Source organism: Anopheles maculipalpis, chromosome 3RL (assembly GCF_943734695.1).
Source record: "Anopheles maculipalpis chromosome 3RL, idAnoMacuDA_375_x, whole genome shotgun sequence".
Classification (NCBI taxonomy): Eukaryota; Metazoa; Arthropoda; class Insecta; order Diptera; family Culicidae; genus Anopheles; species Anopheles maculipalpis.
In genome coordinates, this window is record NC_064872.1 from 39,981,840 (window position 1) to 40,008,054 (window position 26,215).

Below are 26,215 nucleotides of genomic sequence, written 5' to 3' on the forward strand. Positions count from 1 at the left end.
ATCCGAATCGTCACCATAACACATACGATACAACTTTCTCTAGCTCTTGGCCATGATGGTTCGAGAGCAGGATGCTTTTGAATACGGAGCTTTCATCGAAATTGAACAGTGTTATCCTTGAATCCTTACCCTCGTGCTGTCCTCTCCAGCCTTATTCCTCTTCATCCGGTGTGATCAAATAGTTCCCTCAAAGCTCTTAAAGCACATAAAAAGCGGGCACGCCGTACTCACTTTAAGGCGCACCCATACATCAAATAACTTACAGATGTTATTATAGGTTATCGGTCCTACCTTGGCCGTCTTCAAGTAAAATTTACATCTGACCCTCGATCATTCTGGCGTTTTGCTAATTCTCGTAGAAAATGTAATGGCATTCCTTCCTTAATTTCACTAGCCGATGTAGTGGCTGATACGTTCTCTGGCTGCTGTGAGCGTCTTGCGAGAAATTTCCTACTAAAAAAAAATTTAAACCTTCTTTTTTAACACGGCCTGATATAACACATCCTGTGTTCTAAAAAAATGGAAAGGTTTTTTTTTATTCCTGTTTAATGTCGTCTGTTTTCAAGATCGTTCAGAGATGGATGTTTCCGTAATGTTTAGAAAACAGCATGGATATGTCCCATATTTAAAAAGGGCGATCGTTCATTTGTGCTATGTCCAAAATATTCGAGTCCCTTGTTCAATTCTACATCCTTCCTTTAGCGTCTAATGTTATTTACCCGCACCAGCACGGCTTTATGCGGAAGCGCTCGGTTACAACTAATGCTATGTGTTTTGTATTTATTCTAATGTGAAATCATAATACAAGTCAAGTAAATGCAATCTTCACAGACTTCCGATAACCCACAAGCTAGAGAAACTCGGCACATTTCTCGCATGGCATCTGAACCACCTTAATCTTCCAACTTCCTACTAACGTAGCCCGTCCTCACGGACTCCGAAATTTCCTTGCAAATACTATCATAATAATTTTCCTATTCCTTCCTCTCCTAATTATTTAGTAATATGACTGTTTAATGCAAAATTCCACAGTCGAGATTCCAATAGCATTTAGGTTGGCAATTTTTCACTATCGATTTGAAACATTCCTCTAAGTGATTCTATATTTCCTTTGTATGGATCAAAACTTTGTATGCTCGAATGATTCTATAACTTGCTGAACGTGTTAGTACAATTCGTAAAACCTAGGAATTATTTCGGAAGTGGATGTTGAAAGCTAAAATACCGAATTTAGTAGATTTCCAACTCAAAACCCTTTTATTACTTTATAAACCTAACGGTGCATGGTACATGGTAAAATGGGCACATTACATTGAACACCACTTTTCTTCGTTCTTCGTTGCTTGCTTTACAGTGCTGTACATGTAATTACACATTCAAATTAAATTTTGATTCGCGTTCGTAGCTAGAGAATCTACGGAAGATGTGAGCTCTGGCTGCAAAATTCATCGCCCTCAGCGGCCACTCCAAAAGGCAATGAAAAGTGCAACACATTCACGTTGTTACCTTCATTCAACACGTCTTTTTTTCACCTGCATAGTTTTTCTTATTCTTTTGCATATTTGTTCCCTATTAAGCAATCTGCGTTATCCTCTCTGGGCACAATTTACTTACCATTCGCATTGCAACCAAAGTCGACGTTGAGATGTTTCTGTTACATTCATGATTATAGATGTTGTGTTTTTTCGCTGTATAATTTCTTTTGTGGGTGAGATGGGAACTAAAAATGAGTTCAATATACATATATAAACTGTTTCATTCATGCTATCTTTACATTTCATCGTCAAACGGCGGTTGTTCACGATGGCGGCTTGACGCATGAAAAAACAATGTTACTTATAAATTAAGCTCTGTGATCAGAAGCAGGTTGTTTGGACGAAGCGGCCCAATTTTTCCGCCGCACTTTAGCTACACTCCGTAATGTCGGGTTCGACGTTTTGAATTTGCTGTTGGCTTTTGCTGGTCACCATGCACGACTTTGCCACGGATTCAAACAGTCTAGAAGCAGTAACGTTTTATTAGCATGTTTTGATGTCGAGAATGTCGTCTTGGTAAACGTCCTGCTACATACCGTTCAATTTCCGGAGCACAATGAACGAAATCGTGCTCCCAGAATTTATAAATCGGATTTTTAATCAACTCAATGAAGGTGATCAGCAAACCCCACGGATGCGGTCGATTTACGATCAAGCGTTCGAGCAGAACGCGCGTAATTTGCTCCTATAGGATTGAATGAATGGTATTATGTATCTCCATCTACTGTTTGACTTACTCGAACTTCGCGGGAACGCGACTTTCTCATCTACACATACCTGAATTGCTTCCGAGTTTGCCTCCACGAACAGATACAGAATGCAACAACTAAAGTAATGCGTGTGACTGTTCGGGTAGCGCAACTGATTTGCGATTGCATTCAGGAACAGATAACGTCCCTCAGTGTCGAGGTCCACTGCCAAGTTTTGGAAAATATCCATATGAGCGCTGTGGATGATGGTTGACATTGTTGGTCCCAGATTCTTCGATCTGCAACAGAACAAGCGTTATAATTTCAAAGCGTAACAGTTAGATGCAGGAGGAAAGGAAAGCGATATTGGTGTGTCTCCGTCTTACCGTATGTGTCCAATGGCTTGGGTGCCAACGTACAGAACAAGCGCATTCATTAGCGGAATATTGTAGCGCGATCCAACCTCGTTGGAAATCTGCAAATTTGAACGCAACTCGGACAGGAAGGTGACTGGAGCACGAGCCTTCAGATACGAATCGAGATCTTTTTTGAAGCTCGGGGGCTGAATGGAGGACACGTAGTTGATGGAAATACGCGGCGATCCGCCAATATCATTCAACATATCAACCTAAACACGTCGCAATTGCAGAAAACACACACGCACGCATTATTAGTTTATTACGCTAAATTCAAAAAAAAATCATTTCTTCTCCTATACCTTCAGATTCGGGGTGAATGGATCGGGCAAGCGCATATTTCGCGGGTACGGTGACAGTATCAAATTCCGCATCTGGATACAGTTCGAGGGTATTACATCGCAGAACGCGAAATGATAGTCGCACAAAAACTCCGGGAAATCGTGCAACAGCACGAGCAACACGCGAAGCGTACCCTTGTACAGATGCTGTACCGGTTTTGCCAGCTCGGCATTGCGCAAGAACGGGGCAAGATATTTGAACAAATCGATCAGCAGTTGCGAATACATTTGCCAGCCCTTTTGCTGTGGAATCAGCGCAAGCACACGGCCAATGAATACGCGGTGCGCGATCAGCTCCAGCCAGGAGTAGCAAAATACTGGCGCAATCGATGGTCGCAACATGTGGAATATGTGACAGAAAGCGGTAATCACGTTTATGCTAATATTTTCCAAAATTGGATCTTGCGTAGACAGTTCCGCAAACAGCATGGCAAATATACGATGGTAACCGACCTGCTGGAAGGCCGTCGAACGTATTTCCTGGTCCTGTAGCAAAAGGCCAAGAACAATGCCAAGAATCTGAACGAAGAAAAGCACAGTTAAAAAAAATCAATATATAAATAACGAAAGTAGAGTTGCTTTTTACTGATCCTATTTTACCTTGTTCAGCAGATTCAGCTTCGTGCTCGTGTTGCCACTTTCACCCGAATGCTTTACCAACAACGCGATCAACCTTACATAAGCGTCGATGAATTGGAAAATTTTCGCTTTCGCACTCGGTTCGTTCATGTTACGATAGGTGAGATCGATGCAGTACTGGGTAGCAAAGCGGAAGAAACGTGTCAACGGTTCATCACCCTTCAAAATGCCATGCGCATTCATTTTGCCCACAAACACGCTAAAGCCCTTTAGCGGATCACGGCAGGTGTTCGGTGAGAGAGCAATCGTAACCCAATCCTTGAGCAGAAATTCGGCTCGTTCGAGAAAACCAGGCGAATCGTCGATTTCCAACTGAGGGATAATTTCAAAAAAATGTATAGAAAATTAAATTGCATTTCAAAAAAAAAGTCTACCTAACATAGGTTTACATTAGACGGAAGCAAACCCATTACCCTTGCTTGTGCTAAGCCCGCATGAATATAGGAAGTCGGCCCAGCGACGGCACGGTCCATCAGGAAGGAATTCGCATCATGATTTGCCCGCAGCATTTCGATCAGATGGGTCAGCCCTTCCGGTGCACGTGGATGTGCGGTCAGCCGGTGCAGCATTTCAATTGTGCCAGCCAGCTCATTCTCGATGATGAACGAATTATGACGCTCGTCGATGAAGAACGTTTGTAGCAGCTGCATTGCAAACACGACCGCCACATAGTTGTTACCATTATCCATTAGCTGCACCAGCATGATGTCAAACTGCTGCATGTTGACAAAGTTGGACGAAATCAGCATATCGACCGCCTCTACATTGTACCGCAGCTCTTCGCGGCATTCCAACATGTACCGGGTGATGGCTTTGTTGGTCCACAGCGGTCCAAATAGGCGATTATCTTGCATAAGACGCATCACACGCAAATGAATATCGCGATAAAGTTTGATGTGTTCGAGTTGGTCCGGTATGTTAACCAAACCTTCCAGCAAACCTTCTACCGCTTTGTTCAGCAGCGTACACCCGGTCAAGTTGTCTAGCGAGCGGTGCGCGTGAATTAAATACTCCAGCAATTGTTCCATGTTGTTCGTGTGAAGCTTTGTGTGTATGTGTGTGAATGAGACAAGAAAAATACGGTTAGCATTATTATTATATTGTTCTAAGTTAAATTGTGTAATTAGAATATAATATCGATGAGCGAAACATTGTTCGGATATGATAGAAAAACTGGTGATAATTTAGTGGAATTAAAATCAAGTCAAGAATGGAACATGTGAGATATTTTTGCAGATCTTAAAGCAAATGTAGATTAATGAACAGAATAAAAAGATAACGATTTAGGGCACTTATCTCTAAAGTATACCAAACAACCCTTGAAACATTGGATCCAGATCCAAGAATCGGTTGGTCAAAGCCAATTTTTCACTGCTAGCAATATGGTAGCTTTGAAGCAGATATAAATACCACTTTTCAAAAAGCTGATTTCGATACTTCTACTATGTATAATATTACCAAATTTTGATGGAATGATCAACAAGAACTATCCATTGTTTGTGTTGTTTTGTCCAAAGGTCCAAAAATTATTGAGCATTTCTAACTTTCTATTCTAATACTCTCTCCCTCTCTCTAATTCTAACTTTCTATTCTATTTCTATTAATTCTAGGCACACTTAACCAATCCTAGAATTGAAAAATGTAAAAAAAGGATGCCCAAAACTATAAAAAAATTTGTTTTAATTTTAAAAATAATCAATGGTCTTAAGCGTTTAATCCACATTAGCATCAAAATCGAAAAAACGAATAATAAGAGATTTCATGATCCATCCAATGACAGGGACGTGTTCCCAAAATGTTTAACTCACATTTACAAAAAATGCTATATTCGTTGAAAATTGGTTTAACTATTTCATTTGATGTCCAAGCTCACCAGCCTTATTTTATTAGGGATGACAGGAATTAATGGAAGACATTGATGGGCTACAGATTCGAAGGCATTAAATATCGCACAGAGTATATGAAAACTTAATTATGTAGCCAATTCGCATCGTATTCCAAAGGAACTGTGTTGCTAACCGTAACACTTTGTATAATTAAATAAGAACTTTTTAAAATTTTGCTAGAACTGTTCGCTACATTCGTACAATGAAAAGAATTTGAATGAAAGGACCAGCTAATTATTCTACAGTTCCTCCCTTACCTGCAGTATGGGAATGATGCGTGTCGTCTTGATGAATGCATCCATCTTGCTTGCTAGCTCATCGAACATCGCACCAATCTCGTCCGGTGTAGCAACGAACGGCATCAGTTCCTAAAACGAAAAAAAAAAACAAATAATCAAAACGTTACATTCCCGTCCTCCCGAATCAATCCTCATCATACTCTTACCGTCATCTTTGGTGCAAACTGAGCTGCATCACGCTCCGTGATCGGCAGGAAACCGGGAATGTTGCGCGAAAACTCCTCGTACACTGCCAATTGGCTCGGTGACACACCGCCCACATTCAGCCGAATCCGTTCTGGCATGCGTTCCGCCTGGTACGAGAGCACGTTCGCATCCCAATAGCGGCGACCCTCCTGACGGGCAATCTTGCGCAGCTGGAAGTCTTCTGCCAGTATCTTGTCCATTTCGATCGCTACCTTCTCGATGGCCGTCTTCTGGATGAACGCCGAAACCAGCTCGATATTATCCACGGCCAGCTGGGTGGCGGCTCCTTCTACAATGTCTTTCTGGGCGTGCGTAGCCGCGTTCGCGAAGCCGGCTTTAATGTTGTTCTGGATGCTTTGCAACATCTGATCGCGACAAGTAATCATCGCCATGCCAGCCACAAGACTGCGCGCCATGTTGTGTGCTGCCCGGCGCATTCGCGTTTCGTCCGCATCGAGTGCGAAATCTTTGCGGATAATCTGCTCAGTCGTTTTGGATGCAATCTTCACACTACGGTCAACGATTAACGATATCCATTCGGTTATCGTTCTCTCGAGACTGGTCTTCACGATCACCTTCAGGTGAGAGTGGGTGTGCAAGATGGTTAGCGTCGGATGGTAGATGATATGCTGTGCGATACAGCTCGGATTGGCAATGTTGATGTCCGAGTAGTGGAATCGAGGTTCTGGCGGTCCAGTTGCTGCCAGCGCCGGATCCATCGCCACGTTAGCAGGTGAGCTAGAAGGTCCACTCGAACCCATCTCGTCCGGTCCTGGTGGTAGCTGAGATACTACGGCCACCACACCACCAGCGTTACCCGGTACACCGATGCCGGACACTCCAGCTCCACCACCCATTACCGGTTGTGCCTCCTTCGGGGGCTTCGGTTGGGACAGCTGGTACTCGATGTTTTGCGCACGTTCTGGGTCCTTGAGATAGATGGCTGGTTTCAGGTCGCTCACGTCGATGTTGAGGTTCTTGCACAGTACCTCAATCTCAAACTTCAAGTTTAGCTTAAGTTCCGGCTCCTGGTGCAGTTCCGCGAGAATGTTCATAATCGCCATCGTCCACGGGTTAGGCGGTTTGAAAACCTTGCTCTTGGCACACGATTCCAGGACCTTCGCCACAAACGGCACCACGTATAGCAGCTCCTGCTGACCCTTGTTGTACGCCTCCACCAGCAGCGACTTCACGTCAATGTCGAGATGCAGGATCGGTTTGTTGCGGCCGAGCGTCATCATGCCCAGCCAGTGGCCAAGGTTTTTCAGCAAAGAGCGATCGGAAAAGTTCGCTATACCCTTGTCTGACCGTAACAGCACGCGAATGTTGCGGAATGTTTCCTTTGTGACGAGTTTGTTGATTTCGTTAATTTTCAACGCATCCAAAAAGTTGGAGTACAGCACGTGGAAGTTCACCTCGATCGAGGCACGCTTTAGCACGAGATACTGTGCCAACCAAGTGTAGTAATCTTTCTGCAGGATTTCCTTAATCTCTTCACACTTTTGCTGGAGATTGATTTGACTCAGATTGTTAAATATGAACGCGGTCTTGTCCTGGATTGCATCCGGCGGGGAAATGATCTTCTCTTCACGATCCTGTGTCGCTACTAGCAGCGTGTCGATGTTCGTTGCGTTTGCAATAGACTTTACGCGTGGCGGTTGTCCACCGGTACCGCTGCCAACAGTACCGCCAGTGCTACTACCGCCAACATTGCCCCCCGCACTGGCTCCTCCTCCTGGAGCGACCAGCTGTGCCGGAAGGTTTATTTTGCCGGGTGTTCCCGCACTGCTGCCTGCCCCACCACCAGCGACGGTGGCCGCTGCCGCCGCTGCAGCGGAAGCGGACGTTGAACCGGCCAGCGTAAGATTGCTGGTGCCAGTGACGGAATTGCTTCGGTACAGTGGATTTCCGACTGCTGGGCCACGACCAGCCGCACCACTCGGGATGAACTGCAGGATCGGTGGGGGCAGCGGTCCAGGACCGAGCGTTTTGTTCGGTGGCTCCAGCCCCTGAACACCGTAATCGATGTAATCGATCAGATGCGCCGGAAACTCGCTAAAGTGCGGAATCGAACGCACGTACTCGCAATACTTCGGGTACAGATGGAGCTTGTTTTTGAACCGATCGAGCGCCGTTATACCAAAATAGTACATCTTGGTACCTTCCTGCTTTTTGAGCGCATCCAGCACGCATCGCAGAGCTAGCCCGAGGGCAACATATGTCGTGACGAGATTTCGTTCCACCATTCCACCGAACAGTTGGGCCGTCGTCTGGAGCTCCTTGTCCGGGTACTGGGGGAAGAATTTGTACTCTTCGAACAGATTCCGCAGCATGCACTGGTAAACGTCGTTTTCGTGCCGATTCGGTGAATCCTTGTAGCGCTGCAACATGTCGAGCACCTCGTCGATCGACAGCGTCGGATGGGGCGGCAAGTTGTAGATACGCTGGAAATAGCTGTTCGCCTCATCCTCAACCTCCTTCGAAACGGGCTGCGCCGCATCCGCCTGGAACGGTGACTGTGTAATGGCAGCATTCGGAATGCCACCGGCGCCTCCTCCACCTCCACCAGCACCACCCACCAGTTTATCGTTCGGTGTTTGCTGTAAACGACCCAGCGTACTGGCATGTGCGGCTGCCGCAGCAGCCGGAAGCGGAATCATTGGGAACGGACTACTCGATGGAAGCAAGCGCGACGGTGATGCAGGCGTAGCTATGATGTTGTTGAAGCTAAACGCACTATTTCCACCGCCAGGACCGCCGATGCTAAGCCCACCAATGTTCGCTGTCAGACTGTTCAACGAGTCAACCATTGGTGGCAGCAACTGGCTGCCCATTGCGTTCGCCGCACCGAAAGCTTCTAGCCCACGATGCGATCGCAATACACCCGGCGGAGGTGGTTGCTGCTGAGGAGCTTGTTGTTGTTGCTGTTGCTGCTGCTGCTGTTGCTGTTGGGCGCGTGTCTTCGAATTGAGCAATATACCGTACTGCGTCATGTTGTGTATCATTTCCGCTACTTCGGGCGTACAATTTCCGATGCACGCTTGCAAACAGTTGAGGATTGTGCTGAGCGTTTCCGGTGGCAACTGAGCCGATTTCGGGATCTGTTCCTCGCTGTACTTCCCGCCCATAATTTGCGGACAGCGGCGTTGGAGAAATTTGAGAATCGTCTTCACAAACGGTTCTCCATGGTCGCGGATTTTATCCGCCAGCCACTTCTCCAGCTTCAAATATTCGCGCCTCGAAGCCAGACAAGCCAGATCGATGATGAACATATACGTACGAATGTTGAGCAGATTCGACAGTGCTTTCAAATCCTGTGCTACATCCAGGATGCGCGACAGCCGTGATTGATCACCCTCTCCAACCATGTACCAGTCGGACATAGCGTGCAGTATGATTGGCCGCAGCGTAAGGTTGAACGTTGAATGGTTCCAGGCATGGTGAAGAATGGTACCCGCATTCGGATGGTTGCTCAGGAAGATTGGCACCAAGTAGGTAAATAGTTCCTGGCGGGCCGTCGTCATCGGTGGATTGATTTGCAATAGCGCCAGAAACAGTATATCGGGACAGAGCGAACCAGGCACCTTGAAGATTTTCATTACCTTCTCGCTCAAGTTGGCATGATCCGCAATGTACAGCAGAACATCGACAAGGTGCAATGACATCCAAGAGGCTACCTCCTTATTGTCCGTTTCCGGCGGGGTTTTCAGCAGCTCAAGCGAAACACTGGTGTAAATATGATCAGCAAACGAGTACAAGTCGGGATTCTTCAAAATTTGCGAAATAATCGACAGCTGACCTTCCACATTGGTCCACCGCTGGTAAAGACACTCGACCGGGAAGTTCTGCCCAATGTTACTGGACTGCATACCCATCTTTACAATCGTCAACAGTAATGACAATCCAGCACGATCTTTCAGCATAAACTCCGGATGGTCTAATGCGAGACAGACCTCCTTCCAGTTCAGGTTCGGTACCACTTCCTTCAGTGCTTGTACCAACACCTCCGGCTTCCAGGTGGTGTTTTCCGAAGCGGACGAACCCCCATTTCCGTCCTTGCTTTTTTGACCGGACGGATCACTGCCCTGGGGCCAGAATGCGCTCGGCGTCGGCAAATTGATGTTACTTTCCGACAGAGTTTCGTGCGTTAAGCACATGGAGGACACAATCTTCGCCACATCCTGCGGCGTTATTTCTCGTCCCCCAACTTTCAGCAGATGATTACGGCAATCGTCTAGGGTAGCCGTGAAAGAATAACCAACTTCCACAACCAGATTCGTCCAGGAGGTTTTCATGATCGACGATTGCAGGATGCTATGTGTGTTGATTTTTAGTATTTCGGCGGAGATTTCGGAATTTTCCGCGTATAGTAGTGGTGCGAGGATTAGTGGCACACGGACACGCGGGAAATCACGACACAGCTGATGCCTGAAGCGTTCGTACGTTTGTTCGGTAAGGCCGTAGGTGGTGTGTTTGCCGTACGAAATCAGGGACAGTATTTGCTGCAGGAATTCTGGCGAAACGTCGTTAAGGCTTCCCTCGACGTTGCTGCCAGAATCTGGAAAGAGAGCAATGAGAGTTAAAATTAAGAAAAAATTCCATATGTTCTTTGATTAACATAAATTATGGAGATTATTATGTGAACCCGATTGGGGATATTTGGCTCACCTGATTCAACGTAATTTTCGATTAGTCCTCTAAGACAGATTTTAAGATGCGCTTCCGCAACACGCACTATATCCGGATTTGCCGAGTTCAACAAGGCTACCGAAAGTGCTGTTTCCTGGATCGGGGTACACGAGAGTGTTTTCGAGATCTGTGTCAGCAGGTTCGGTGACGGCTTCAGGGACTGTGTTCGGTTCGCCAGACAAACACCAGATTTGAAAAGCGTACATACATAACCCGAAGAAAAAAAAAAGAAAAAAATAAGAATATAAATTATGATTGCTCAATATGTCTTACACTTGTGATAGGATCGGAAACTGGCGAACGGATACGTGAGTACCACCATTTTGCGCGACCCCATCACCACACACAACAGCTTACCTTTTGCTGCGGGAACGGATTGTCGACGGCGAAGCAAATGTTGGCGACCAGCTGCGGTTTGTTTGTCAGGCTCGCAAGTTCAGTGGCCAGTAAGCGAGCCTGGCAATAACCTCTGGAAGCGGAATGTGAGGCGTCCCCAAAGTCAATCGATGAGAATAAACAACGCAGCAAGTGACGGTCGGCTTCAAGTCCGAAGTCCTTCACTAACTATTGACGGGGAAGGGGGACACGCGAAGCGTGGATAGTTTCCGGGACACACCGTAGTTGATGTTCACGCCGCAATTTTCCGATCAATAAGATGAAGTTTTTATCCGGGCCGGGTACGTTCCGGAGCGCGTTTGATGCGTAGAGAGGATACAAAACCGAAAAACATGGGAAGAAAACGTACATGATGTAAAATTATCACTTATTTCTCTGCTTCAGCAAGGATGTAATAACACAACATTGATGAACGATATGGTGCAATACACTGAACAAACTGCTGCTGCTTCAGTGAAGCACCAAATCGTGAAAAAAGAAGAAGGTTAAAACCTGAAAAAGTCTGCCCTGGCTTCGGCTCTTTCTGTGTTTCCGGGAGCCGAAACTAAAAGCACTTTTCAAACTAGTTCTATTCTTTGATGCACTTCCACTATTTGTCACATTTCAAGTAAAATCTGCTTTCCCGGAGAATTTTCCATCGTTTTTTTTTCTCTCTTCGCTAATTTACGGATCACACACCGTTGTCTGAAAAACTGTACAGCACTCTTCCAAACCCAAATCGCTTCTCTTTCACTTCCGATTAAACAACATGGCGGAGCATGGAGTGCCAGCCAGCACCGACAGCGAATCTACATGAACGCCACGGCCGTAGCTGGTGCTGATGGTGCTGGCTGTCAAGTTTAGTTGCATCCAAAAAAAAAGAACAACAACAAAACGAAACGAAAACGTCACATCGTTGCCTGGCGAAGAAAAGGGAGAAGCGCTTACGAAACACGAACTTACGCGTATCAACTTCTGCTTACATTTATGATAAACGTACAATTACATTCGACCATGAATTCCTTTGCAAATGATACGCGAAATGAATTTTATGTTAGTGAATCTAGTAAAGCTTGATTACGGTTAACCTAGCTTGAGGAAATCCTTATTTACATTCCGCTACATGGAAGGCCAATTCCTCATTTTTAGTGCTTCATCACTTCCAGCCAGATACACGTCTCAGCTTTCATATCGACGGAAGATAACATGTAGCAGTTAGCATAAAAATAACAGTAGGTGGTATGCATTTGAATCGATCGACAGTACGAACCGATTTTATAGGTTAAAAACATCCCCAAGGCCATTAGTGACAAATTTTTGATTCGCACAATACTTCGTCAATGTATGCAAACGCAACACAAACAAATGAATCATCGGTTCGGATAATAGCTCAGCAGGCTATGCGAATTTGTGTAATTGAACGGCTTGACAATCGTCGTACGAACACATCCTGCTTATCTTTCACCGTAATGTTTGTGCGATGAACGTAATACAGTAGAAACACACTGCCACACAATAGCTAATACGACACACCGAACGTACCCATCAAACAGATACCTATTACGAATATACTAAAAATAGATTTTTTCTCCACTAAACCAAATGGACTTGACCATCTCGAAAAGATCGCGCCAGAATGATCGTTCGTACCAGTATTGATAAGCCTCCATACATTCATGCCGATTTGTATATCATAGCCTCGCCAGGAATGTTTGCATATATCGACTTTCTCTTGGGAATTGGTTTTACTAGCAACACTTCCCGCGGTCAGGCCATATCTATAGCCCGATCCATCCTCTCAATCTCCTTCTCTCTCGCACCCGCCCACATCAGCGCAATGGAACTTTCTATGCAGCTCGTGCAGAACGAAACGGCGGATGGGCGATGGATCGTAGAAACTATTTCCACTTACCTGCGCCAACTGACGAACTGTGGCCGCGGTGTTCTTTTTATTCACGTTCGACACTAAGTGACTGATCTGCGATAAGGCGTATGTGAAAGGCTCTTGGTTCATACTTCCATCCAAATCGATTCCGAGCGCTTACAACACGGTGGTTGCAGCCCTCCCCAAGTGTGCACGGCAAAATAGTAGATAGATGATCTTGCGGCCGATGGGCTGACTGTGGCTTTCGCTACGGCGTTAGACGCTTGCTGGCGGATGCTGCCAGATCCGGTACAGCGGCACTTCGGGTTCTGCGATGTGTGTTTCCGGTTTGTTGTTGATTCGTCGTGTTGCTTTGCTTTGGGAGGCGATGTACGCGAAGAGCCCTCTCGCTGACGAGCGCGGATGATGCAAACAGACACTTTTTCTCCTCCGTTCGATTTGTTGACGACGACGTGCGGGAATGGAATGGTAGCACCAGCTATAAAGGATGACGTTCCACGAACATTTGCAATGACAGCTTACCTAGAATGACAGCTTATTGTGAGGGTAATTTTTATGTACGGTTCGGGATCAATTTGGGTAATATTTCAAAAAAGGCTTTTGCTGTATAATTCATAATTCTTCGTATAGTTCTATTACATTTTATTGCCATTGGGATATTCTTTGTAACAAATAAAAATATACTACTTACCACAGCTTATCAGAAAATACTATCTCCTTAAAGATTGCATCCTGCTTGTCGTGGCTGATGGTTGATTTTCTCGACATCAGCGCATCCTGCACCTTTTCCTTGAGCTCGCTGCTTTTAAAATCACTGCGTAGGTAAAACAACCGAACCAGATGATCCTCAGTGATCGAAGGATACGACGACAGCACGGAGTGTAAATCAAGCACCAGCATCTCCGCATCACAGTTCAGTAGTCCAGCCAGGTTGGAAATGACGTCAATCGGTGAATCACCTTTCGCTACATTTGGTGCCACCTTTTCGAAAAACACCTTTATCTGTTTCGCTTCTTTAGCTATTTTCTTCGCCAGCACCTCGCACTCGGCACGATTTTTGTTCAAACGCTTCGAAAGCATTGCTTTGATGTAGCGCTTTGCGACCATTTTCTGTGCCTCGCCGATAACATACTCAAAATTCGCGGTACGCAGATGATTGTAGTCCTGAAAGTAGTCCTCGAGCGTCACGCAAATGGTATCAACCGACACTGACGAGGTTGTCCACTTGGCAGTGAACAGTTCGTTAAAGTGTCCTTCAAGATCGAGAAACGCTTCCTCGAGCAGAACCAGTCCCGTTTCATCGCGCAACGTTTGATAGGTCTTGACCAGCTTTTCAAACTCTTCGTAGTGCTGCGTTTTCGATTTTGGCCAATATAGCTGTTTGAGTTGCTGTGCAATTTCTATCATTTGCTGACAGTTGTTCACGATTGTGATGATGTGTTGCGTGAAGAAGGGGGCCTGGCTACGGTCGCGGAAATGTCGTTCCTTGTACTCGATAACCGCCGTACGGTAGATGTGTCCGTACTTGGTCATCTGTTGAATGCTTAGGATGAGCGCATTGAAAGTTAGATCCGAGTGGGTCGTGTTGGTGACCTGAAGATTTTGATCAATCATCTGATAAATTATCATGGGCGCGGACGTATGGTAGTACTGATCGGTTGACTCCATCTCGACCCCATTTATCCAATCCGTTTTCTCGGTCTCGAGAGTTTTCGTCATCCATTCCTGATAGTTTCGTTCCATCGTTCGCAGGTAGGCGGTTTCCATTTCGTGCAAGCGTTGCTTACTAACCAACGGACCAACGTTGGATAAATCGATCATTAGGTCCGGATGTTGCATCAGCTCTCGACCGGGATAGGTGTTCATGATCCAGGACAGTATCGTGACGTACTCATTCCCTTCAAGGCCTGTTTGTATCAGTTCTTCAAGCTGAAATTGTTCAGAATAATTTATTTATTTAGGGAATTGTACTCATTCTTAACACCCGGGTTGGACTTCTCACTTACGTATTTCGACATCGCATTGTGGTACATTTTAACATACTCGTTCAGTATATTGTAGTGCGGAGGGAAGCAAGGCACGCAAAGTGATTTTACAACACGCAAATCTTCCAGCAAAAACTGTCTCGTGAGTTCGAGATCGCGCACAAGCCACATCTTGTTATCCGATCGTTCCTCTAACTTCGAACCTTCGATACGCTGTACAACCGAATCGTTCAATACATCCAGTGCCTTCTGCCGCCAACGCTTTGGACGGCCAGGTGCTATGAAGCCCGTATTTTTCTGCTGCTGTAATGCAAACGCATCGGCCTTTTCCTCTCGTTCGATAATACGTAATGCCGTGACAATAACGGTCGGTTCTTTGCGTACCGTGTTGAGTGTACGTTGCAGCACCAACCTTATTTTCTTCTCCAGCGTCATCGATACCGTTTCCACTTTTTCGAAGTACCGTTTGAGAGTTATTTTATCGTGTGCGTTCTGTTTCGGGAGTTTGTGCAGCTCGTAAAGCAGATCATCGCGAGAATTTTCCAAATCGGACAAACATTGATGGGCGTGCAGTAGTTTGTCCTCCTCGATCCACTGCATCGCTTTATCTACGCTCGACTGAACCGTGAAGATGTGCTTCAAGTTCTCCATCGCCGTCATGTACTGGGAATGTTTCGCATTTTCGTCCCGCACACTTTCCAGCGTATCGTAAACGGTCGGAACGTCGGTCAACATGGCAAAGGCGTTCTTCATGCGGTCGCCGATCTCTTGGATTTGATCTAGCGCGGTCTGCAGTTTCTTCACGCCTATTTTCACATCATCGGTTTGATTTTGCATGCACGTCTTCAGCTGTGCGTCCATCGAAAGATTCTTACGATAGATGCGTCGCCGGTACTGATCCACTTTCTCCATCTGGTTTGAACGTTGGAACATGTTTTTCACTTCGTTTAGGGCCGCTTGTCGCGCTTCCTGATGGATTTGTTCGAGATCCATTTTTATCGATTTGCTTCGCTGTAACACGCTCAGATTTCCCAAAACGATTGTACACTCACGGGTATGTTTGTGTTGACAACTGGATGACGTACACACAAGCTGGAGCACGTTCACAGGCAACATGTCGGCACTATGGAACAGTAGAGCGACTTGTTGAGCAGAAATCCATACAAATAATGCTTGAATACAAGCTAGCATTTGTACTTTAATTTGAAAATATGATAAAATTATATGAAAAGCTTGAGAGAAGGTTTAGCAACACTTATTTAATGTCAAATAACCTTAATTTATCACATTTTGCGAACGCCCGATATCTTAACTACACAAACCGTTGATATAAACAGAATGACAATCGAAGAAAAAGAACACAAGAAAACCGCAACGGCACCAAACAAAACACAAACAAAGAATCAAGGCGAGGCGCTTTCAAACATCGCTCGCACAGTAACTGCTCGCACCACAATTTCACGGTTAGTTTATTTGAATCGAACGAACAAACAGTTGTTCATATTTCGTTTGGCTTGTGTTATATTTTGCACCGTTGATCCTTCTGCTTCCCAGCTCTACCAACGCGATGGTAAGTCGACGTTCCGCTACGATAACTTCTCGTTTTGCTATCCCATCGGGTTGTTCAGATAATTGTTCCTAATCATTCATTTCCGCTTGAACAGACCGAAGCGCAGATCTGTGATATTAGCCCCGAGGCAAAGGAGGAGATCTGCAAGTTTCGTTTTCGACGTAACGCAACCAATACGGCTTTGATTTGTAAGTAACTACTACGCGTACAGTGCTGGATTTTCACACTGTTATCGGTTGACCGTGCATGAATCATCACTCATCGCTATCGATAGCATTAGCGAAAGAAAGCTGACTACATAACACACATGATGTATGTTTTAGTAAAAATCGATCGCGAAAAGCAACTGGTTACGGTGGACGAGCTGCTGGACGATGTAGCGATCGAGGATCTGCAAGAACAGCTTCCGAGCCATCAGCCACGCTACATCATCTACAGCTACAAGATGGTACACGATGACTCACGGATATCGTACCCGATGTGTTTCATTTTTTACACGCCGCGCGACAGTCAGATGGAACTTTGTATGCTGTACGCTAAAACGCGTATGGCACTGCAGCGTGAGGCAGATTTAACGCGCTACTACGAAATTCGCGAGCTGGACGATATGACCGAAGACTGGTTAAGAGAAAAGCTTCGATAAAAAGGAACATGCCTTTTACTAGTACTTTTCGAACGAAAAAAAAAAAAAAGTAAAGTCACATCACCGGAAGCCCTCTGCACAGATAAAAAATACCTTTACAAAATGCACCTTGCAATGATAACCCAATAGAGGGGCTGTAGGACAATTGCCAAAAAAAAAAGACGAAATGCCAGAAAAAAGTATAAGCAATAATCGAAAACGATGTAACGTAATCATTTCACAACCCTTACCTTCAAGCGCCCGGACACGAAAAAGTCCACGCATGCAAGGAAACACAGACACTATTTTAGAGAGCTTATTGAACGTAGATTTAATGTGTTGGAGAACATTTGCGTACGGATTAGAGTTTTGATGTACCTTCTACTAAAATAGCGATATATCATCCACGGCGATCGGTGGAAACCAGGAAAGGACCACTATTAAATGGCTTTTGCTGATTACACGCACTGTGCGCAGGGACATAAAGATAGATTTATCGTGCATTAACGATATTAACGAGCGTGATAGAAGCTAATAGCTATAACATATTTGTAACCGTTTGGCTCTTTTCCCATATGTTCTCTCTTGTTGGTAGAAGCAATGCCTATTTCTAGTGCAACAAGAAGGCCAATAGCATTTTAAGTGTATGCTTCAGTCCCACTACCTGGAACAACCATTCGAGAAAGACAAGTACAACTCAAATGCTGGTGATTTTTGTATGCGAACTTTGCAACGATTTGTAACGATTTCTACTGTAACCGATGAATGATTAGAATGTGTTTTTGAGTATTTCGCTTATCTTCTATTCAAGCAACCACAGTATACTAATATCCTATCAATAAGAGGTTTGATTTCATAATACTGCGTTTGTTTAAGTCGGTATATTATCGTATAACGTACCAATAAATGAATAGTTTTGAGAGCATAGAAAGAGTTTTTTAACTCAGCAAAAGTTTTGTAAATATTGTACAGATTACAATTAGAGTTCCTCATCCGAGCAAATTACATCCCAGGCAGATCCAAGATCAAAGTTTTTCTTTTTTCGCTCAACTTTATCCACCACCGGAAGGGGTTTCGGGAGTTCTGGAATCGTTTTACGCTCGGGCATAAAAGTGTTGTGCTTTTTGAAGCATTCCACTATATCATCGACCGGACTGCAGAGTGTGAAATTTAAGGAACATTTTTCTGGCTGAAAAATGTACTGTATCTCATCCTGTCGGAATATCTCCACTTCTGTTGGGGAATCATCTGCCATTGGGAAGTGGTGTTGATTGTGTCCAATTGTTGGACACTCGAAGGTGTTTAGCAGAGCAATGGCTTGGGCTTTTTTACCGGGAACGGGCTTTAAAATTGAGCGAAGAGGCTTCTCGACCATGTCAGGAACATCGCATTTCTCATCGGTGGTTTTACTAGTGTTTGTAACATTATTATTACTCGTTTCGTTCATTTTCGAAGTGTTCAGTGCATACCGGGATATGTCAAGTGCGGACTGTTTCAGCACGGAATGGAGCGAATCATTTGCTTTGGAAATATTCAATCGAAGTCGGGATAATTCTTGTGCAGATGGCAAAGTAAGTTTTTCCGTCGCCAGTGTGGAATCGTTTACAGAAGTGTTTGGAAAGAAGTGAGTAATAGCAGTTTGACGATGTTTGACGATTACCGGTTGCTCCACGAGCCACAACGTATGTGAACAGTCCAACCCGGTCCAGTTCTGACAGATCAGGTAGGCTGATAGTGATTCGATAGAGTTGTCCTTTATCGCCAAAGGCCACGTACAACCCATCACCGGTATGTTCTCCATGGTACAGCTGTCTAGATGCAGTAAGACTCGATTGGCGGAATCACCTACTACAATGCTGAAGCTTACCGATATCTCAGGATCATAATCGATGTTTTTCTGTTCAACAGTACAGGTGAAACTGGGTGGATCTAATTGGTGCTTCTTCAGTTCGATGGTGAACTCCGGTAAACCTCCGACAAAGTTTATGATATCGTTACCAAACGGTGGTTGCTTCTTGAGAATGCACTCAATTTCCCGAGGATCAGAATTACGCAAGGCTTTGAATGTTACCTTACCATGATCTGCTAGATGACGGGCCAGCTTTGGTCCGATCTGTCCAAGTTGCTTGGTCAGGAACGGGCTGTCCTCCCAAAGTTTGGTTTGAAAGCATTGCAGCAATGTTGTTACGCTGACGAGTGCTCGCAAGCAGCCGGATTTGAATTGGTCCCGGTTGGCGGTTAGTAATCCGACCACAAACCGAGCAATTCGTGCACCAAGGGTCACGATTTTAGCCGCTTCCTGATGTAAGCTGTGATCAGGAATGTTTAGATTTCCGAATATAGCTTGCACTAGGCAATATACCTTCGAACCGGTTGTACTGATGCGTCTGGGCCAGCGGAACCGTATTCCAGCGGCCAGGTCATCTCCTCCGTCACAGAACGAAGTAGAGATCGTTGGTCCGTTTAGGGTGTTAAGAATCTTTTTCTCTCCTTGCCGGCACTTGTACTCAGCGAATTCGTTGGCTCTTGTGATCAGGACAAGCATTTCGTCCAGCATTTCCTTGCCATTCAGATCCTGCTGAAGCAGTTTCAACGTTTGGAAGGAAAGTTGGTTGCGTGCCATCAATCGACCGCAGGCAGATGAAGCGATCGTGTTAGCCCGTTGCTTTACAATCAATTCATTCGCTTCGAGAGATTCTATCGTGTCGTTGCAAAGCTTTTCTATTTCTTCGTCGATAAGCCGCCCACCGGTCAGTTGATAGTGTGGCGGGTTCATCCGGGCACGGATGTAGAAAAATGTGGACTTTATCCATTCCATCACGGCTGGCTGATCGTATATGATGCCGTGAGCTATCTCTGAATTTAGTAGCTCTGGAAGTTTCCTACATAGCTGCGATTCGATCGGAACCGTTTCGGTAACAATCTTCTGATAACGGGCCAGATTAGCGTCTGTGGTCAGTATGACCGCTACACCATCCTCATTGTACTCAGCACGTCCGGCACGACCGATCATCTGCAGAATATAGTTATCGGTGTAATCCTTGCCCATGTAGTTGAACGTAGACTTGACAATCACCAGGTAGGCGGGCAGATTGACACCCATGCAGAGAGTGCTGGTACAGCAAAGCACTGCTATATGTCCGGTACGGAAGTGATTTTCGATCTGGTTGCGATCGCTGTGCAGCAATCCAGCATGATGGTAAGCGACACCTTTCGCTACACACTCCTGCAAGCTTCGGTTTGCCAAATTATTGGCCAGCTCATTAAGCGTTGGTCCTGTCGGGATGCTACGCTTTATGTTCGTACGAGCTAGGAATTTTGCGGTCGATTCTACGCTTTTACGTGACGTACAAAAGACAAGCGTTGGTTTCTGGCGCGAATACTGATCGATGATCGCCGGCAGCTTATAATTGAGATTCATTTCAAACTTGAACGGATTCGAGGCGCAAGGAAAATTTAGCACGTGGCGCTCGATTCTCGTCGTCCGATTAGTTTCATCAAAGGAAAACGGAATCACGTTCCGATCGTTTTTAAGCCATGCTGCAAAATCGTCCACGTTAGGGATGCAGGCTGAAACGGCAATGAACCGGATGGATTCCGGGGTCTCGCTGACGTTCGGTTGTTCTCTACGTAGTCGAGAATCGATGTACTTCATACGGGACACCACCAGCTCCAGAGTTGATCCACGTTCGCTGTCATTGATGATTTGAACTTCGTCTATCAAAAACAACCGGATGGGACGCAGCACGGATCCCACATTCTGGTCATCCCAATGGCGCGTAAATACTTCCCATTTTTCCGGCGTACTTAGAATAAGCCGATGACTGCTGAGCTTGCTGATATCTTCGACCATATTGTCGCCGTCGAACTGAATGCAACTAATGCCGAGCGGAGCGAAACGTACCTTCCAGTCTTGAAACTTTTCCGCACAGAGCGAACGTGTCGGTGCTAGGTAGAGGATCCGGAACGTACTATCCCTTGCTTCGCGAGCAAGCTTAACCATGGCAAGCTCAAGGATTACGGTTTTCCCAGAACCGGTGGGCGCATTGACAATGATTGAATCGTCTGTTTGCAAAACGGTTCTAGCGACTGCCAGCTGTATCTTATTGAACGTTTTCAACTTGGGGAATGCTTCTCGAATCGTCGGATCGAGATCGTTCACTGAGAATGATTCGTTTGCTAGCGTTTGCGATCGGTCGGCTTTGTCGAAAGCACTTGGTTGTACCGATAGAACAAGTCCTGCCATGGTGTGTGAGGCGCACTGGAAACATGCAATAAAACTCAATGTGATCTTGTACAATTTATCGATCGTTTTTTTTTTTACTTACCTATTTGTGATAACGGTCAGGAGTCAACTTAGCAGATTCTGGTGATAGCACGATAGTCGTCGTTGGTTAGAGTGTATAAAAGTTTGACAATAGCGGTAATAAGACAAAATGATGCCCGGAATTACGTTGCATAGCAACCGTTTGCTCTAGACTTGACCTGTCATGTGTGTAGAATCTTCTCGTCTCAGTAGTAATGCAAAACACACAAAAAGAGAAATCGTAAATACTAGTAAAAGTTTAGCAGTTTTTTGTGTACACATTACCTTTTATCAATATTTGTTTCTAGGATGGCTGTTGGAGAACCTTCTTATTTGAAAGATAACGGGTTGTTGCACTCGTTGTAAATAACTCGTCGTAGTATCAGCTAATGCACAAAATAATTATCGGATTGAGTTGCGATATGGGTTAAATACAGCGGACCAAACGGAAATTCAGACACCCTGAAACCGAACAAATGCTCAATTGTTTTAAGAACAATTTTTTTCCTTACGAAATTAAAGATCAAAATTCAATTAACAAATGGTTAAAATATGAAAAAGAGAGCAAAAAGACCTATTTATGGTTAGAACTGGCTTAAATATAATTTAAAAAAAGGACCAATATTTTCTCTATTTTGTCTTGGGTTCTATAACTGTTGTTATAAAGCGTATAATATTCGTAAAAATATCTTCTGGAATATACGGTAAAAAGCCGGCCATGGCTAAATGTGAATAATGGATCATTTTCGAGTTGACGTTTATAACAAGAGAATCAATCATATTTAATTTTTAGGCAAAGTTTTAAAACTTTGCCTAAAAATTTGCGTCCGAAGATTGCGACAATATTTCCTAATTATTTAGAGCCAATAACTTAATGCAACGGCACCATCAATTTCCATCCAGACCGTCAAGACCTCATTGTGAGGGCTTTACTATTCAACTTCGTGGTATCAACAGGTCTAGTAAGCCATTCGATGGCGATGGTGCATCTTAGTAGATTATTAAGCCAAAAAGAGAACGAAGCTAAATGCATATTTACTACGGTAACCGGTTTATGGTCCTAGCACAAAGTAAAATTTTGGGATATGATTAGTTTGATGACGATGAGTCTATATTATATGTTCGTCATTTTCAATAATCGTCCCTAAAAGGGTCGGTCAACAAAGACCACTTCCTAAGGGCATAGTATCTGCTTTCATTAGGCCAAGAATATTATTCTCAAAGCAATCGAGCTATTCGGGTTCGGGTTGAAGGTGTCCGGATTTCCGTTTGGAGCACTGTGTTTCGGTTATATGGTTATACGGTAGAGTAGTTCATTGTAGATCATTGTTGTAAATATAGTCGTGCTTTTTCAATACTACCAATATTACAAGGTAAATCTAAATAATCTCTACCATACTAGAGAGAGACTGAGAGAGAGACTGTTGCTGTTTTTAACCTGTGGTGCGTCCAGAACTCATTGACGGTTTGTACGGAAAAGTGCTTTGTGGTGTCTTTCTCTCGGACGCGCTCACCTGTTAGGTAAGAATATCAGATAAATAGCGTCAAGATAGCGAGATGTTAGAATACTGTTCTATTGTGACTTGCCCATTATACTGTTATATCTATAAGACGACTTGAGACAATACAGAAATGGTTCACATGATACGCCATAAGAAAGCTAGGTTGGGTAGACGGATCCTTACTACCACCCTACGTTGTCTTCTTCTGGGCCTAGAAACGTTAGAAGTCCAGCGCAACAGAGCTGAGGTTATCTCTACTACTAGAAGCTCTCAGGACTACTACTAGAAACCATTGATGATCCGTCACTAGTAAGTAGGATTTCTTTTGCTGTCCCGCGACCGGTATCAAGACACCGACAAATGTTGCACGAAGCTCGCGCTAACACAGTATACGGTACTAACGCCGCTTAAGGCCATGATTAGGCGTTTCAATCAATGTTCGTGTCAGTTTGATTTTACGATGTCTATGTCCCAATTTAAAAGTTCTCTGCGTTTATTGTAAATCCTTGTTAAGCGTCTTAGCCATTGCAAGCATGTTTGCCTCGTTAAACCGTTCTCGGTGGACGAATTAATTAATAAACAATAAGCAATACTAATACTTACCTGGCTCTGGGTGAACAATATCTATTTCGGAAGAAATTAATGCCCACCACCATCGCACGGTTATACGGTATAGTTTTCGATTATATTTTATAACAAATATATATATGCCTCTACGAGCGGTATATTAGATGTATATGCATATCAATCGTTATGGTAGCTACTTTCCTGTCGATTACACATACATACATGGCTATGTGAAACTACTTACACAAGAATTCGAGTATATCTACACATAGTGAAGTTGTCCCGAAAGACAACTGCTGCCGAATTTACAAAACTCCCTAGCTGAACCACTTCACACAAATACGTTTGCGCTTCGAACGTCTCGTGCGCTACCAACCACCCACTAAATGCCACCATTGGTCGACGGGACCGACCTGACCACGCGTTCCGGTTCACTACCGATGTCGATTTAATTATGCTCATCGTGTGTCCGAGTGCGCCATGTTCGTTACGCATCAACTGTTGGACAGTACGGAAACATTGGCCCGAAACGTTTCCTATTTATTTGCACTATTTTATGCTGCTATTAGTCTGGCCTGGCCAGGCAACCGACCCGCATTTACGCACGAACGCACACGTGCGTGTATGTTTTTTTTTCTTTCGGTTCTTAATCCTTTCTATTGGTCTGCTGCCTCCTATTGTCCTGCCGGCTAGTCGAGTGTGCCTACCGGTAGTATTCCATTTGCTGAATTTTCCTACACTGCTTCATCCTTTACCCCTTTGCCCCAGCTGCGAACACCAGCTGGGACAGTATTTAATATGAAAATATTGTCTTTCGATACTGTCATCGATTATGGAAAATCGCCCGTAAATCAATTCCCATCATCGCTCGCTCCTAGATGATACAAGAGCAGAGGTTTTCCGCTAATGGTTCAACGGAACCACCGAGGCTGAACGTATTCCTTCCGGTCAAAATGTCGCCAATGTTGCCATTGTTCAAACTGTCTAATTGAATACATTTTAGCTAAATCCAACGGCATGCAAATGTATCTAGCTAAACATTTTTTCCTGCACTATTGGCCGTTTTTGCGGCACATGAATAACTAATGAACAACGCAGGAATAAAAAAAAAGGATACACGGGATACACTCTGAAACGCATCATCACCCTACTTTGCAACTTTTAAACCACGGCAGCAGCGTTCGTGGCACACAATAGGTATTGTGAGTGGCGAAAAAACAAGCAAACTAAAAAGCGCTTTTTAAATTGTATCCTTGCTGTGTAGAATGCGATTCTCCCCTGTCCCGTCGAGGACCCGAATGAAGGGCACGGAATGGGCTGCGGGACAGAAATGGAAAGGAATGTATGCATTCCGCAATTTATTGACAATTTATGCTCATATTTCTGTCCGGGATGCTTTGTTTTACTCATTGTTGCATGCATGTGCAGTGCACAATGCGGTTGCGGTACCGATGCGCGGTGCGGTTTTACAATTAATTTCGTTTCCAGCTGAGTTAATTGCCATCGGGTGGCGTCCTGGGTGGCCGGAAGTGGTGTTCGGGTGGTGATGCTGGCGGGCAGCAGGGCAGATGCCGGTTGATTTGTAGCACGTGTCCAAGAAGGGACCGAACGGGCAGGGACCGGAAGAAGGGAGCGAAATATGATGTTTGAGCTGAATATAATGCCATCGCCGTATTCTTTTCGTGCCGCTTGTGACTTTGCCTGTATGCCGTCGGCAGCTAAAGGGCGGCAAGAGGAAGCCGCGCGGGACAGGATGCGAAGAACAATCTAAGCGAACAACGTTTGTTCGTTAGTACAGTACACACCCGGTGGGTGGATGTGATGGGTAAAGGGACACAATTTTTTTTTTGTTCCGCTGAAAAACAAAAAGAATCCTCTTGGCACGTGAATTCTTGAAGTGATCAGCAGCATCCCTCTTTGAATAAGCACACTTTGTGACCGATTGTTTCCTTGTCTTTTAGCACATTCGCACAAGCAAGAACATTTCACCCAATAGTCTCGGCTCACTAGCATAATCTAATAGTAAGAACATTCTAACATTTTACATATTCCGCAAGTAACATTGTGCAATATGCAATGATATAACACACGTACGGAATTTTGATTCGTCGAACATTATTTCTACTTATGGGCTAGAGCGGAATTTAGCAACATTCGAGCGTCAGCAAGCAAGGGTGGTAATAAAAGCGAAAACATGTAAAAACTACCGTAAAAACTAGGAAAAGGCAATTTCGTTAAGTTCGATAAGGATTTCGTTTCATACGTAACGTATGTATTAAACAAAAAAACTATTTTGGAGTTGCAGGATTGGACAGTGGATTTAATTTTGCTTTAAATCTACGTTCAGATGTTTTCCTGCGCAGCCTTACTGCTAAGACCTCCTATGTCCAAAACGAAGGATAATGAAACTTTGCCCACATATGTAATTATCTCATGAACTGCGCTTGGCTTAGCTATGGACTACGAGCTTTGTATTACATTGTCTATTTTGTCCATTGTATTTCTCCCCGGTTACAGGGATACTGAGACCCGTGTATCAAAGTTTCACAACAATAAAGCCTCTAGACACTACAGCCTTGGTTTCATTTTCACATACAGCTCGGTTGGACGTCCAGAGATTGCGGAAGATGTCTATCGCCTATTGAAGGTTTTTAGTGGAAGTGAGAAGTAGTTGTAAAACTCTCTAGCTCTAGCACTCCAATTGCTTTTTCCTGGGGCAAAAC

General features: G+C 44.6%; 5 protein-coding genes across 5 annotated transcripts in view; 1 reads left to right on the plus strand and 4 right to left on the minus strand.

Annotated features, from left to right (window-relative positions):
- LOC126565731 (protein brawnin) overlaps nucleotides 1-26,215 on the minus strand; it is a 402,985-nt gene that overhangs the window by 228,928 nt on the left and 147,842 nt on the right. The gene's annotated exons all lie outside the window — the stretch shown is intronic.
- On the minus strand, nucleotides 1,877-13,409 carry LOC126563732 (CCR4-NOT transcription complex subunit 1). Its single transcript, XM_050220419.1, has 12 exons — nucleotides 12,968-13,409; nucleotides 11,038-11,244; nucleotides 10,660-10,840; nucleotides 5,952-10,549; nucleotides 5,764-5,874; nucleotides 4,034-4,663; nucleotides 3,582-3,932; nucleotides 2,943-3,500; nucleotides 2,611-2,852; nucleotides 2,313-2,523; nucleotides 2,072-2,220; nucleotides 1,877-1,998 (listed from the first exon to the last, which is right to left on the minus strand). Exons 1-12 carry the CDS (start codon nucleotides 13,067-13,069, stop codon nucleotides 1,905-1,907), a joined length of 7,434 nt encoding a protein of 2,477 aa, XP_050076376.1. The 5' UTR covers nucleotides 13,070-13,409; the 3' UTR covers nucleotides 1,877-1,904.
- LOC126564185 (exocyst complex component 3) lies at nucleotides 13,617-15,955 on the minus strand. Its single transcript, XM_050221150.1, has 2 exons — nucleotides 14,947-15,955; nucleotides 13,617-14,869 (listed from the first exon to the last, which is right to left on the minus strand). Exons 1-2 carry the CDS (start codon nucleotides 15,916-15,918, stop codon nucleotides 13,628-13,630), a joined length of 2,214 nt encoding a protein of 737 aa, XP_050077107.1. The 5' UTR covers nucleotides 15,919-15,955; the 3' UTR covers nucleotides 13,617-13,627.
- Nucleotides 16,313-17,138, plus strand: LOC126565590 (glia maturation factor gamma). Its single transcript, XM_050222781.1, has 3 exons — nucleotides 16,313-16,495; nucleotides 16,590-16,683; nucleotides 16,819-17,138. Exons 1-3 carry the CDS (start codon nucleotides 16,493-16,495, stop codon nucleotides 17,136-17,138), a joined length of 417 nt encoding a protein of 138 aa, XP_050078738.1. The 5' UTR covers nucleotides 16,313-16,492.
- Nucleotides 18,097-21,363, minus strand: LOC126560617 (probable ATP-dependent DNA helicase HFM1). The gene has a single exon (XM_050216571.1). It carries the CDS (start codon nucleotides 21,361-21,363, stop codon nucleotides 18,097-18,099), a length of 3,267 nt encoding a protein of 1,088 aa, XP_050072528.1.

Excerpts from the sequence above, each read along its gene's own strand:
- LOC126563732 (XM_050220419.1), bottom strand. The coding sequence starts at position 13,069 with ATGAACCAAGAGCCTTTCACATACGCCTTATCGCAGATCAGTCACTTA. Across the intron at positions 2,524-2,610 it reads CAAGCCATTGGACACATACG|ATCGAAGAATCTGGGACCAA; the intron begins GTAAGACGGAGA and ends GTTCTGTTGCAG. Across the intron at positions 2,221-2,312 it reads CAAACTCGGAAGCAATTCAG|GAGCAAATTACGCGCGTTCT; the intron begins GTATGTGTAGAT and ends TCAATCCTATAG.
- LOC126564185 (XM_050221150.1), bottom strand. The coding sequence starts at position 15,918 with ATGGATCTCGAACAAATCCATCAGGAAGCGCGACAAGCGGCCCTAAAC. Across the intron at positions 14,870-14,946 it reads ACAATGCGATGTCGAAATAC|CTTGAAGAACTGATACAAAC; the intron begins GTAAGTGAGAAG and ends GAACAATTTCAG.
- LOC126565590 (XM_050222781.1), top strand. Across the intron at positions 16,684-16,818 it reads AACCAATACGGCTTTGATTT|TAAAAATCGATCGCGAAAAG; the intron begins GTAAGTAACTAC and ends TGTATGTTTTAG.
- LOC126560617 (XM_050216571.1), bottom strand. The coding sequence starts at position 21,363 with ATGGCAGGACTTGTTCTATCGGTACAACCAAGTGCTTTCGACAAAGCC.